This window comes from Leucopleurus acutus (assembly GCF_964270905.1).
Source record: "Leucopleurus acutus genome assembly, chromosome: 10".
NCBI classification, from domain to species: domain Eukaryota; kingdom Metazoa; phylum Chordata; class Mammalia; order Artiodactyla; family Delphinidae; genus Leucopleurus; species Leucopleurus acutus.
Genome location: NC_139153.1, coordinates 51,952,014 through 51,967,442, shown reverse-complemented (window position 1 = coordinate 51,967,442; position 15,429 = coordinate 51,952,014). Strand labels below are relative to the sequence as shown.

At 39.6% G+C, this 15,429-nt stretch overlaps 1 protein-coding gene across 4 annotated transcripts in view; it reads right to left on the bottom strand.

Moving 5' to 3' along the window:
- The window catches only part of CLASP2 (cytoplasmic linker associated protein 2), a 189,952-nt gene extending 174,862 nt beyond the window's left edge, over window positions 1-15,090 (bottom strand). For all 4 annotated transcript variants that reach the window (XM_082848265.1, XM_082848267.1, XM_082848266.1 and 1 more), the window contains exons 1-2: window positions 14,746-15,090; window positions 416-494 (exon numbers count right to left, since the gene is read on the bottom strand). In XM_082848265.1, coding sequence (XP_082704391.1) covers window positions 416-494; window positions 14,746-14,940 — 274 coding nt within the window. In that variant the 5' untranslated portion in view covers window positions 14,941-15,090. The remainder of the gene's footprint in view (window positions 1-415; window positions 495-14,745) is intronic.
- Between the last annotated feature and the right edge of the window lie 339 nt (window positions 15,091-15,429).

The window sequence follows — 15,429 nt, the reverse complement described above, 5'->3', positions numbered from 1 at the left end:
ATTTTGCTGTAATTTATTTGTATTGTATTTTACAAAATATTGGTCTGCAGTAGACTAGCAATGAAAAAATTGGTCCTTCACCATAGATAAGTAAAAAGTGGTGCTGCGAATTATATTATAAATTATTAATATGTTACAAAAAAGTAAAAGATAAGTTAAAAATTTGAAAATACAAAGTAAAAATCTATTAGCAGTATATTTGGTAAGTTTTTTGCCTTTGTTTTTGTCTTAAAAGGAACATATTTATTTAAATAGGCTTAAAATCTTTTATGTTCGGCAAATTAAAATGCTAAGTGGCAGATCTCTGGGTTGTATAAAATTACATTTTCGCATTTACAAAGAACTAATTCTGTTAAAAATTATGAGAAAAAAGTATGTCAAACCCTACAATAATTTTTAAATAAAGTTAACTTACCCATTGCTACATAGGACTTAAATCGTGTTGATAATCTGTCCACGAAGGCACTTAAAATTTCCAGTCCCATTAATGACACCTACAGATTGAAAGAAATTTTAATGAATACAAATTATTGATGCATATTTTATTTTACTTTTTATTTTTTGCCGTACACGGGCCTCTCACTGTTGTGGCCTCTCCCGTTGCGGAGCACAGGCTCCGGACGCACAGGCTCAGCAGCCATGGCTCACGGGCCCAGCCGCTCCGCGGCATGTGGGATCTTCCCGGACCGGGGCACGATCCTGTGTCCCCTGCATCGGCAGGCGGACTCTCAACCACTGCGCCACCAGGGAAGCCCACTGATGCATATTTTAATATCAGTATGTAACTGCTGACATAAGATCTTCATATATCACCAAGTTTTTTAAAAAATAAGGAGATTAAAATATTCAGGGTGAACAGTCATGAGGGTAAGCTTAGCACCCTATTCTCAAATGGTTCAATAATAATAATAATGATGATGACGTGCAAATGCAGGAAGATAGTGATATAGCATATTTGGCAAAATATTAATAACTGGTAAATTAGGTGAAGGGTACACAGGAGTTCACTGACTATACCTGTCACTTTCCTGTAATGTTGAAATGTTTCTTAAATGAAACAGTTAAACAAAACAGCACATTTAATTACAGAGGAATTCTAGCTTCTGTCTGGCATGAAGAAACTGGAAAAAAACCATCACTCCCACCATAAACAAGAAAAAGCCAAATAATCTACAAAACCATAACTATTCTTGAATTCATCAGAAAGCTAAGGTTGTAGAAAAATCATCTAGGTTGAAATCTTTAGGAAAGACAGGTGCCAAGGAGAATGGGACATAAGCAGTAGGTCACATGTGGCAGAGGACAGATGGAAAATGAAGCTGAGATGCAAGTGCGTAAAAAGAATTCAGCTATATTCAACTCACTGTTAATAGTTGAGTGTGGGTTAGCATGAAAATACAGAATCCCTATTAGCTGCAGACACAAGGAGAGTTCACAACCACTTGTCGGCTCTTTCTCCACAAACCTCCACTGGACACTCATAATTAAGACTGAGGACAGGGCAGGATATAAGAGAAAGTCTCTTGGTGGTTACAGGTCTCGTAGGAAGGGAGCAGCTGCCTCTGCAGGAAAAGCACAAACCTTTCCCGTTTCCTTGTCCTACAAGAAACGACAGTTTGAAGCTACTGAGGGAAAGACAACGTTGTTACCCTCTAGACAGAGGTAAAAACTCATACCTATTAAGTAAAGAGAAAAGGAAAAAAAAAAGGCTTCTACTTCAAGGGTAGAAACAAAAAACCATGCTGGGCTCCGATGATTAAAGGTTTCAGCTGAGGAGGGGCAGGATTTCTGATAAAGCCTTGCCCCCAAGATTCAGGGACAGAGGGTTCCTAAGACTGAAGCTGGACCAGGAAAACAGCTGGACCAGCCCCACTACCCATAAACCAGCCAGCAAGAACAGAATAAGAAGCAACGGCAGTCTACCACTGGGGAAGAAGAAAACCCCTCTATGAATCATGAGAAAAAAGAAGGCCTAAAGTGTGGGGGGTGGCGCAGAAACATTGAGGACCCAATAATTCCACTCCTAGGTATATACCCAAAGGAATTAAAGCAGGACGCAAACAGATGCTTGCATGCCAATGTTCATTACGCATCATTCATTACAGCCCGAAGGTGGAAAAGCCCAAATGTCCATCAACTGATGAATGAATAAACAAAATGTGGTATATGCATTCAATCAAATATGATTTGGCTATAAATAGTAATGACTGACACATCTACAACATGGATAAACCTTAAAACATTATAAGTGAAAAAGCCAGACACAAATGGCTACATGTTCTGTGATTCAATTTATAAGAATGTCCAGAATAAGCAAATCCATAGATAGAAAGTAGATTAGCGGTACTTAGGACCAGCGTATGTGGGGGATAGGAAGGTAACAGCTAAAGCTACTAGGTTCTTTTTTTCTTTTTAAACATCTTTATTGGTGTATAACTGCTTTACAATAGTGTGTTAGTTTCTGCTTTATAACAAAGTGAATCAGCTATACATATATATATATTCCCAAATCTCCTCTCTCTTGTGTCTCCCTCCCACCCTCCCTATCCCACCCCTCTAGGTGGTCACAAAGCACCAAGCCAATCTCCCTGTGCTGCTTCCCACTAGCTATCTATTTAACATTTGGTAGTGTATATATGTCCATGCCACTCTCTCACTTCGTCCCAGCTTACCCTTCCCCCTCCCCGGGTCCTCAAGTCCATTCTCCACGTCTGCGTCTTTATTCCTGTCCTGCCTCTAGGTTCTTCAGAACCAATTTTTTTTTAAACTTCTTTATTGGAGTATAACTACTTTACAATGGTGTGTTAATTTCTGCTTTATAACAAAGTAAATCAGTTACACATATACATATATCCCCATCTCTTCCCTCTGCGTCTCCCTCCCTCCCACTCCTCTAGGTGGTCACAAAGTACCGAGCTGATCTCCCTGTGCTAGGCGGCTGCTTCCCCCTAGCTATCTGTTTTACATTTGGTAGTGTATATATGTCCATGCCACTCTCACTTTGTCCCATCTTACCCTTCCCCCTCCTGGTATCCTCAAGTCCATTTTCTAGTAGGTCTGTGTCTTTATTCCTGTCTTGCCCCTAGGTTCTTCATGACCATTTTTTTGTTTGTTTTTTAGATTCCATATATATGTGTTAGCATACGGTATTTGTTTTTCTCTTTCTGACTTACTTCACTCTGTATGACAGACTCTAGGTCCATCCACCTCACTACAAATAACTCAATTTCATTTCCTTTTATGGCTGAGTAATATTCCACTGTATATATGTGCCACATCTTCTTTATCCATTCATCTGTTGATGGACACTTAGGTTGCTTCCATGTCCTGGCTATTGTAAATAGAGCTGCAATGAACATTGTGGTACATGACTCTTTTTGAATTATGGTTTTCTCAGGGTATATGCCCAACAGTGGGATTGCTGGGTCGTATGGTAGTTCTATTTTTAGTTTTTTAAGGAACCTCCATACTGTTCTCCACAGTGGCTGTATCAATTTACTTTCCCACCAACAGTGCAAGAGGGTTCCCTTTTCTCCACACCCTCTCCAGCATTTGTTTGTAGAATTTTTATGATGGCCATTATGACTGGTGTGAGGTTGATACCTCATTGTAGTTTTGATTTGCCTTTCTCTAATGATTAATGATGTTGAGCATCTTTTCATGTGTTTTTTGGCAATCTGTATATCTTCTTTGGAGAAATGTCTATTTAGGTCTTCTGTCCATTTTTGGATTGGGTTGTTTGCCTTTTGATATTGAGCTGCATGAGCTGCTTGTATATTTTGGAAATTAATCCTTTGTCAGTTGCTTCATTTGCAAATATTTTCTCCCATTCAGAGGGTTGTCTTTTTGTCCTGTTTATGGTTTCCTTTGCTGTGCAAAAGCTTTGAAGTTTCATTAGGTCCCATTTGTTTATTTTTGTTTTTATTTCCATTTCTATAGGAGGTGGGTCAAAAAGGATCCTGATGTGACGCATGTCATAGAGTGTTCTGCCTATATTTTCCTCTAAGAGTTTTATAGAGTCTGGCCTTACATTTAGGTCTTTAATCCATTTTGAGTTTATTTCTGTGTATGGTGTTAGGAGATGTTCTAATTTCATTCTTTTACATGTAGCTGTCCAGTTTTCCCAGCACCACTTACTGAAGAGGCTGTCTTTTCTCCATTGTATATTCTTGTCTCCTTTATCAAAGATAAGGTGACCATATGTGTGTGGGTTTATCTCTGGGCTTTCTATCCTGTTCCATCCATCTATAGTTCTGTTTTTGTGCCAGTACCATACTGTCTTGATTACTGTGGCTTTGTAATACCGTCTGAAGTCCGGGAGCCTGATTCCTCCAGCTCCACTGTTCTTTCTCAAGATTGCTTTGGCTATTCGGGGTCTTTTGTGTTTCCATACAAATTGTGAAATTTTTTGTTCTAGTTCTGTGAAAAATGCCATCAGGGTTCTTTTTGAGGTGATGAAAATGTTCTAAAATTGACTGTGCTGACTTTCATGCATACCTACAAATATACTACAAAACAATGAGCTGTACACTTCAAATGAGTGAACTGTACAATATGTGAATTATATCAATAAAGCTATTTAAAAAATTAACTGAAAGTGCACCAATAGACACACTCATACACAAAATTTAATAGATGATAAAAGCAGTATCTCAAATCAACAGGAAAAACATGAACTCTTAGTAAGATCTGACTTAGGAATCTACCCCGGAGATATACCAGCAAAATTATGAGAAGACACACAAAGATTATTGCAAGAGACTGGAAACTATCCAATCATTCATCAGTGGTATGGGACAGATTCAAAAAATTATGGTACATCCACACTAGAGAGTACTATGACACTTTAAAAATAAAAATGAGGGCTACCCTACTTCTGTTATGCAATGCTCTCCAAGATATATTAAGTGAAAAAAGCAAGTTGGAGAAATGCATGTGTATATTTTAAAAAGGGGACTACAAATAGATTTAGTTATAAATGTTTATTTAAAATATAGCAACAATGGAAAGATAATCAGAAAAAAATATTTATGGTTGGCAATAGGCTATAAGGAACAGAGAAAGAAACCACACTATTTTGAATATACCTTCTTTGTAGCAATAACTAATTACATTGAAAATAAAATAAAATAAGTAAATCTAAATGTATACTCAATTAGTAGCATAACCACACAGAAGACTATTCCAAGTGACTTTAAAATACAGCAATTTGACTATTATCTCTCCAGTGGGATATACCCTAAGGACAAAAATGAAACTCTACAAAAAAGAAACTGTCAATGTTTTGAGAAATTCTGTTGATAGAAGGAGATACAGATAGAAGATATATAATAGTAAAAACTGCAGTCCTGAATCTGAATTAGAATATCAGTATGAACTCATGATATATTTTTCTTTAAATTAAACCTAACCTTATGCATTGAAAAAAATCTGGAAACAATGATCAGATGAGTAACAATAAGTTCCATTAGTACCCACACTGTAGTTTCCACATACCATTTCCCACAAAAAGGAACCAAAGCTTCTTGGAGAAGTGGCTGATTCCAGGGCAGGAGCAGAAAATATGATCTCATTATACCAGATATCAAAGACTCTATCAAAGATTATTAGGGTCATGTGACAGAACAGCTTGGATATTAATAAGGATAATAACTGGGGACTTCTCTGGCAGTCCAGTGGTTAAGACCCTGCCCTTCCACTACAGGGGGCATGGGTTCGAGTTCGATCCCTGGTTGGGGAACTAAGATCCCACATGCTATGCAGCGTGGCCCAAAACAAAACAAAACAAAACAAAACAAAAAAACACCAAAGAAACCAGCCTGAACATTAAAAAAAAACGGGGGGGGGGATAATAACTGTATTGTCTTGAAATGCATTACATATAGTTAAATGCAAGAGTTCATAATGATAACAAAAACTATCTGGTCAACACTGGAGGATACTAGTTATTTTTACCTCATTATTTTGACAATTAGTAAATAAAGAATCATACGAACTATAAACTATAGTTTATATATAAACTATACCACTGGGTAACCAAATACTAGTAAACAGTGGAAGTTTCTCTTTATAAAAGTATTCCAGCTAATGAATGAAGGAATGACATAATTAGAATATCATTTTGCAAACCCTAATGAATAAGAGATCTAAACACTGAACATTAATGGCTGCTACCGTCACTGAACAAGACCTTACGTGCCTTCCTAATGTTACATGCCAGCTGGTGGAAGAAGAGCACTACTTATGAAGTAGTCTTGCCAAAAAAAAAAAAAGACTGATTCTGATCAAACTTTAGATCCAACTACCAATTTATAGGAAATACAGAGAAAACATCATAGGAATGAAATCAGCAAAATCCAGACTGTGGGAAACTCTACCACAAACAAAAGCCAAGAATTTTTTTAAAAGGCACTGAGGGAGAAACAGATTAAGAGACTTAATAAACATGTTAGGACTTCCCTGGTGGTGCAGTGGTTAAGAACCCACCTGCCAATGCAGGGGACACAGATTTGAGCTATAACTACTGAGTCTGCATGCCACGGCTACTGAAGCCCGCGCACCTACAGCCCATGCTCCACAACAAGAGAAGTCACCACAGTGAGAAGCCTGCACACTGCAACGAAGAGTAGCTCCTGCTCGCTGCAACTAGAGAAAGCCCACGTGCAGCAACAAAGACCCAACCCAGCCTAAATAAATAAACAAATAAACATGTTAACTGAGGTAAGCAGAAAAATGGCCTCCCAATGTGTTCACATCCTAATCCCCAGACCTGTGAAAAGATTAACTACATGGTAAAAAAAACTTTAAAGATGTGGTTAAGGATCTTAAGATGGGGAAATTACCCTGGGATTATCCTGGGCCCAAGAGTCCTTATAAGAGACAGGGTGGAGAATCAGTCAGTCAGAGGAGATGTGATGACAGAAGCAGTGGTCAGAAAGAAAGATCGGGAGGATGAGATACTGAGGGCTTTGAAGATGGAAGAAAAGACCATAAGCCAAGAAATGTAGGCAGTTTCTAGAAGCTGGAAAATTCTCTAAGGTCTCCAGAAGGAATACAATCCTGCTGAAACCTTGATTTTATACCAATAAAACCCATTTTTGACTTCTGACCTCCAGGACTGTAAGAAAATAAATGTACTTTGTTTTAAGATACAAAGTGTGTGGTAACTTGTTACAGCAGCAATAGAAAACAAATATATTAATGAATCACAACATGTGAACCTTATTCAGATCCTGATTTTTCTTAAAACAACTAATTTAAAAATTTGTACTACATTTTTAAAAACTAGAAATTTAAACCCAACATATTTTATATCAAGGAATTTTTTATGTATAATAGTATTGAGGTTATGCTATTTTTTTTAAAGAGCACTTATTGATATCTTTGAGACATTAATAGAAAGACTTAACTGATGAAACAATATATTTGCAATTTATGATAAATTCAATATTATAAAGATATCAAATCTTCCCCCCAAAAGATGACATCCAATGTAATCCCAATAAAAAGCCACAATTTTTTGGTGCAACTTGACTAGCTGGTTCTAAAATTCGCATGGGATAGTAAATAAAGACCCAATAATAGCCAACACATTCCTAAAGAATCTGGTGAGTGAATATGACACAGCAAACATCAAGATTTACCACGGAGCTACAAATAACTTTCTTGAATTTCCATTTAGACATCTTTCAACTTAGCCTGCATCTTGGCTAAGGATCCTTTCAGTAGAATACTAAAACCCTGAAAAAAGAAGAAAAAACAACTAGAGCAGTATTCCAATTTGCTCCTCACCAATTTCTTAGGAACTCAAATGCCTCCATTCAGATCCTTTAAAAAAAAGAGCAAAAATAATGTACTTTCTAACATGTATATATAAAATATAAAATAAAAATATAAAACATATTATATAATATAAAATATACAACAATAAAATATGTAAAATATATAATATATGGGAATTCCCTGGTGGTGCAGGGGTTAGGACTCGGCACTTTCAGTGCCAGGGCCCAGGTTTGGTCCCTGGTGGGGGAACTAAGATCCTGTAAGCCTCGTGGCTCAGCCAAATTTTATATATATGTATGATTGTGTATATATGTGTATGTGTGTATGTGTGTGTATATATATATATATATATATATATATATATAGAAAGAGAGAGAGAGAGAGAGAGAGAGAGAGACATAAAAGCACAAATAACATACCTTTTAACAGGTAGAAAAACAGAAACCCCAAAAAGCAAACTTTGGGCTACAACCAAGCTTAAATTTTACGGTGTTTTTAAGCCACAAAACTGAAAATTTTTAAAAATGTATGGGGAATTCCCTGGTGGCCCAGTGATTAGGACTTGGGACTTTCACTGCCAAGGCCTGGATTCAATCCCTGGTCAGGGAACTAAGATCCTGCAAGTGGCATGGCATGGCCAAAAAAAAAAATTATGAAGTTTTATTAACCCCAAGAAGTCCCAGAACCTTTAGGGTCATTTTCCTATTCTTTCTTTCTCTCTCTCACTCCCTTTTTACCTCTGAATTACAAGTGGTTGAACATCTTTGAGTAATCTGACATCAATAAACTCACACGCAGGTTGTCATCTTGGTGACAGTTTTAATTCAATATAATGTTTAATCTTCAAAATGATTTAAATCAGAAATGTTGTCAACCAACAATAGAGCTAAGTAATTGCACGCGACAGTAATTACCCCCAATTTAAGAATCACAACTGGGACTTCCTTGGCGGTCCAGTGGTTAAGAATCCGCGCTTCCACTGCAGGGGGCAAGGGTTTGATCCGTGGTGGGAGAACTAAGATCCTGAATGCCACGCAGTACGGCCAAAAAAAAAAAAAAAAAAATCACAACTTTCCATGTAAAAGTCAGAAAGCCTGACAACAAGAGTTCTTGAAATCTAGGTAGGACATAAGCTTAATTCACAGTCATAGATTTTTTCCACCATAGGTGCAACAGAGGAAAGACATGTGTTATTCATAACAAGCATACTTCTGTAATGCTCCTTCTCTCATTAGGAAATACTGTAGGTGTACAGGACCTTTTTTCCCCACACAAATTAACTCAGCATCTAAGAAAATGAGTAAAAGAATGGGATAGAATAATTGGCAAGTGAACATGTATGCACAGATCAAATAAGTAAAACATGATGGCTTACAAATTTTGAAAACCTGAACAGAAATATCAGGTTTTTATATAAATATATTAAAAAACTATTTCCCTCAAAAAAGGAGGGAAATAAGTAACTTAAAGATACTGATAAATTCTAGGTAGGGCAAGGGGGACAAGACAGGAAGTATAACCCAATATTTCCACTGCTAGACACATAACCAAGAACAATTATTGGAGACACACAGTATTCTTCCCTGCAGCTCTGCAGCCCAAAGGTATATGGCCATACTTGGTAGCCCTGCTGCCAGTCATTTAAGTAAATAAAAGCCCTGTTTGAAGTTATCAGAGGCTAACACTTTTGTGTGTGTGTACACAGTTTTACTATATGAGGTTTCCAGGAATGCAGCCAGCAGATAAATCAAATGTGCTTTCACACACTTTCACTGATTCTACAAATACTGAGAGCCTGCCATGGGTACAAATGCTGGAAGGTGGGTACATACAGCAGTGGAAATCTTAATAAATTCTAGTTCCTTCAGTTTTCTCAGTCAAGTAGGAAGCAAGGCCATCAGCTGAAACTGATGATGGAAGCAGAACTATTGATAGGTCTGAGGGGAGAGGAACAGATGAAAGAATGAATGAACCAAGAAAACATAGGAAGATTGCCAGGCTCCAAAGAGGACCCACTTGAAGGTCAGGAATTTAAAATGAAAGCAGAGGCTTCCCTGGTGGCGCAGTGGTTGAGAGTCCGCCATGCAGGGGACACGGGTTCGTGCCCCAGTCCGGGAAGATCCCACATTCCGCAGAGCAGCAGGGCCCGTGAGCCATGGCTGCTGAGCCTGCGCATCTGGAGCCTGTGCTCCGCAGCAGGACAGGCCACAACAGTGAGAGGCCCGCGCACCGCAAAAAAATAAATAAATAAAATGAAATCAGTTAGAGGTTTTGTGTTTTTCTCCATCCACCTTCAGTTGCACTGGTGCAGATACAGGGTAGGTAGAGTTCGATTAACTAGGATTACATTTTATCAAATGAGAACCACAAAGGAAAAGTGAGGAGGGAGAAGAGAATTAAAAATGAATGTAAGGGTGTGATTGACTGACTAGGATATTTAAACTCAGACAAGAGGGATAATGGGACAGTTAAAACTTAAATGAATTGGATGTCACATGGGGTGGTCAATCTCTTTAAGATGGTATAGTCAAAGAAATAAGGTTCAGAATTTATAGTCACAGAATATCACAACCACCAACAGTAATGCCGCTGGTGAAGTCTGAATAATGAGCAACCACATACCTGTATTGGTCTGAATCGGCATTTATAGCAATATGTACTGATGCAGCCATCTGACTAGCATTATGTCTTCCTGGGTAGTCAGGCTGGCACATTTACATATTGAAACATTTTATCTCATTATAAAGTATGTGTAATTTTCCTTTATAGTACAGTTAGGTCATTACTGGGATTTTTTAAAATGATGTGTACTGAGTATTATCTATAAATTTTATTTCAGGATTGTAAAGGGGGCATTAAAAGAAGGCACTGAATCTGACAGGGTTCAGAATCACCACCCTACAGAAACTCCCATGCACATGTACAAGGTGACAATGCAAAAGGACAATGCGAACAGGAAAAAGTTAAAAACAACCTGGATGTTCTTCCTATATGGCAGGTAAAAGGAAGAGACAACATCCATATATACAGATAGACTTCAAACTAAAAAATAGTATATTGTAAGAAATTGATGGTTTATAAGATATACAATCAAGGTGATGCTAACATTGAAAAGTATCATCCTTCAAGTGGCAAAAGGGCTGTGATTTTGGATTATAAGACTTGAAATCCTAGCACATTACTAGCCCAGCACTAGTTATAATATAAATGGTACTTACTGTTTTCTCCATTTTTAGGGTCAACTTGTTATAGTTGCAGATAGATAAAATTAAAAAGTGAGAGTAGAGCTGACAAATGATAGGATATTGAAGAGGTTTACAAAAGTACAGAAAAGGAAAGGAAAATCCTGATCTCCCTTGGTTTAAGTACTCCACCAATATACCAGGTCTAGGACCTACGCCAAGATACTTTTATCTTCTTTTCTACAAAATGAGGAAATAATACTGACTTTCTAAGGCCACCTTAAAGATTAAAATGAGATAATGGAAATAAAGCACTTGAGACAATGCCTGATACTCACTAAGGACTTTTAAAATGGTGGGTATCATATTTAACTGCATTTTATAAGGGACACTTTATTGCTGTTGTACCATTTTAAAATTTGGGAACTCATGAAATCACAGGACTATCCTTACCAAAGTCAAACACCAGAGCATATATATTTTATATAATATACATACCTATTCCCACATTTTTAATCTTCAATTATGATTTCTCCACTGGGATGAAGACCCCAACCGTCCATTTAACATCTCAACTTGGATGTCAAACGACCTTCTCAAACCTAACTTTTTACTTCCTTCACCCAACTTGTTTTCTCAGTCTTCCCCATTTCAGTAAATACTACCCTCTATTGGTGCTCAAGCAACGCAACTACCCCTAACTGCTCTCTCTCAATGCTCATATTCAATGCAAGAGGAGGTGCTATTGGCTTTACCACCAAGTCACATAGCAAATCTTCCACTTCTCAGTACTGCCACTGCTACCAAACAAGCCTTAGCCACCATCGCTCTCCTTCTGCTTTTGCTGCTTTACTGTCCACTGCCCACAAAGCAGCCAACCCTCTGCATAAAAACCTCTGCCAATTTAGAATAAAATCCTACGAAGCTCTTTCCACCTGCCTCCTCAACTTCACCTTTCTGAACACCTCACTCATTTGTAAACTCTAGCCATGCTGGCCTTCTTTATGTTCCTCCACAGAACTAGGTTCTCTGCATTTGCAGTTTCCTCTCCCTAAAGGCATTCTTCATTCCTGTATTTCTTTCCTGTCTGTACTCAAATTTCACCTCACTTCCTTTACTTCCAAAATAGTCTCATCTTCTCCTCATTCTTTCACATCAGTTGATTTACAAACACTTGTTACTTGAAACTATTCAATTTTTATACCTATCTGTCTCCAAGACAGCAGTGATCTCACTCTTCCCTCCTTTAAATCACTCTCTCAGTGAGGTCTTCAATGACCAACTATTTAAAATTCCAACATCTGCATCCTGCCCAACATTCCTATTCCCTTCACTGCTTTTCTCCAAAGCATTTACCACCATCTAACATACTACAGATTTTAGTTATTTTAACTTGTTTATTCCTCTGCCCCCACGAGAATCTAAGCAAGGATTTCTGTCTGTTTTTCACTATTGTATCCCAAGTGCCCAGAAGATTGTCTGCACATAGTAAGTCCTCAATTAATATCCAAATGAAGCTGAATGAATAAGCCTTTCTAGTCTTGTTCACAGGTGGGTCTTCAATATCTGGAACAATACCCAGCATATAAGTATAGTCACTCAAATTCACTGTTATTAAGAAACTCAAATTCTGAAGTACTATCAAATCCAAAGAAAAACTATATTTTGTTCAGCATAACTTGAAATTTAAGTACATTTCTATTTGTATGTATGTTCAAAAAATTCCATGATACACTTTTTTCAAAAGATTTAAATATTCATTGTATCTTGAATAAAAAATGATGGCCTAGCTTGGTAACTTAGTTTATAAATCCCAAATAAACTAATTAGAATGCCCTCTCCCTAACAATGTCAGAAAAGCTCTTATACTACAGAATTCAGTAGAAAGGAGAGAACTAATAATTCAAGGAGAGATCAGAATTAATGAATTAATGTCCTTGAGAAGGCAAGAGGGCATGGGATACACATGCCTTCACACCCATGTGGGGGGATTGGTAGAAGTGGGAAAGATAGATAATCTGTTCACTATAACAGAGAAGACAGAGTTATATGGGCACAGCTACAAGGAAGTATGTAGGTGAGGATGTGGGAGCTCTCTTCGGATTTCTGAAATTGTCTCAGGCTATAGTATCTACTGAGGACCATGGAGAGAATGTGTAGTAAAGAGATAAGAACTTGAGTCAGATCCCTGAAGGATTCTAACTCTTAAGGATCAGTTAAAGGAAAAACATAACACTGAGTAGAAGTAGTGCTTAGAGACAAGAAAAAACAGGATACTGTGGTATCACAGAAGCCAAAAATATGTTTCAAGAGATGGGACTACTTAACTGCCATTCACTGATGGTACATCTGAGGAGTGAAATGGCCCAAAGCCAATTCAACCACAGCCAGCGTAGAGGTGACACATCAACCTTCACTTGGGAAGGATAGCAAGCATTACCAAAGAGCCGACTTTCTACAGCAGCCTAGGCTGTAACACAAAATCACCTATCTTGAGTGTGTATGCTCTTCTTACAGTGTAAGTAAATTTAGCTTGTTTCTTCCACAGAAATAAAACTAATCCCCTAAACAGTAATGACATATTCTTAAATATTAACTTTTCCCAAAGTTTTTAAAAATAATAAAGAGATAGTATATAATGGAGCACTGAAGTGGTTAATTCTCAAACTGTCTATTATTCTTGTAAAACGTCAAACCCTTCCAAAACTCATACAAGTTTCACCATTAAATCTGCATAATAATTTTAGAGTTTGCTTTTCTTCTCCATGATGATAATGCTTTCAAAGTACAGCCTATTCGCTGGGTTTTAAAGATCTATTACTAAGAAGAATCACTTCATCCACAGGACGTTTGGGCCAACATTTTAAAGCAACACTGCCACCAGAAGACTAGAAAGAAAAGTTACTGCCAAAAACCACAGTTCAGGCTGATTACAGAATATTTACCTGGTCTCCCAACTTGGCTACATTACAACCTGCCTACTACCGGCTCTTCAGAAACACTCATTCCTTCTTGTACCTCATCCTTTTATTTTTTTGTCAGCATCAGCTAACCTTCTACGGCACGGTTTCAAATCCGAGTCAGTCCTCAACTGCGGCAAAACAAAATGACAGCATTCAACTGCCTTCCGTCGGCCATAACGAAAAGCAAATAAATAATGCCATGAGGTCAGCATCTTTTCATCAGATTTAACAGTAAACTTAATCAGGCATGTTATTAAGCTCTAAAGATGCCTTAGACACGAAAAGCACAATCTTCCAGACACACACACACACACAAACTATATAAGAAAAAAAGAAACAGGCGATTAAGTAGGATAAAAATCACTAATGAACAGGGATTAACCTGACACCTTTCAACTTAAAATTTGTATCCTCATGTCCTACGTCTTGGTCTGGGTAGTGTTTACATAGGTACGTAGAAATGTAAAACGTCTTCGAATCTTTTATGCATGTAAATGATCACTGATTTTTTAAAATACGTGATGAAACACTATATCCCACTGACAAGGAACTCCGCACGGTGCGGTGTCACGGAATCGCTGAATTTGTCACTGTTCACAATTGTCGAAAAAGTTGGTCGTGGTGGGAAGTCGGTCTCCGGCTCGAGTTCGGAGAGGCAGGCTCCCCGGTGGGGGCGCGTCGGGGGACCCCGAGTTCGCGAGGCGGTTCCGAGGTGACCGACGCCCCCCCGAGGTCTCGCCCGGCCGGCCTCGTACATCCGTGATTAAAGGGCCGACGGGGGAGGGCGTGCCCGGCCAGGCCGCGCCGCTGCCGCTTACCCGGTAGTTGCTCGAACCCACCCAGCCGGTGAGAGCGTCGACCGTCTTGCCCAAACAGCCCAGGTCCTCCTCCAGGTCTGGGATGGCGCCGGGGACGCCGAGGTAGAGCAGCAGCTCCTGGCCGACCTGCAGGCGGCCGCCTACGTCCTTCTGCTGCACCTGGGCGCTGAAGTACTCCATGCAGCGGGGTTCCATGGCCGCGACCGCTCGCCCGCCCGTGAGGGACCAACTTTCGCCGAGCGCCGCCCAGCCGCCAGCGCGGGGCCCCACGGGAACGGGAGGGACGCGCTGGGTTCGGCCGAGGCGCGGCTCGTGGGGCGCGGCGGGTGCAGCGTCAGGCGCGGATCGGCCCCCAAACTAGTCAAACTCGGCGCCCCCCGCGCCCCAACCCGCTTCAGAGGCCGCGGCCGCCGGCGACGTCAGCACGCGCTTGACGTCAGCGCGACGCCGGCGGGCGAGTGCCCGCCCGCCTGTCCGGACTCTAGCTTCGCGGAGGAGGCGGGGGCGGAGGCGGAGGCGGAGGCAGGGGCGGGAACCGTTGGGGACAGTGGGACCCCTGCGGGGAATTGGGGTCGGACCGTGTTGGCACCCCCGGGAAGCCGACAGTTCTCTGCCACCCGCCATCTCAGCAGCCTGCCCTCGCCCTGTAAAATCGAGAACACTTCCAGGTTTTCCTCCACTTGA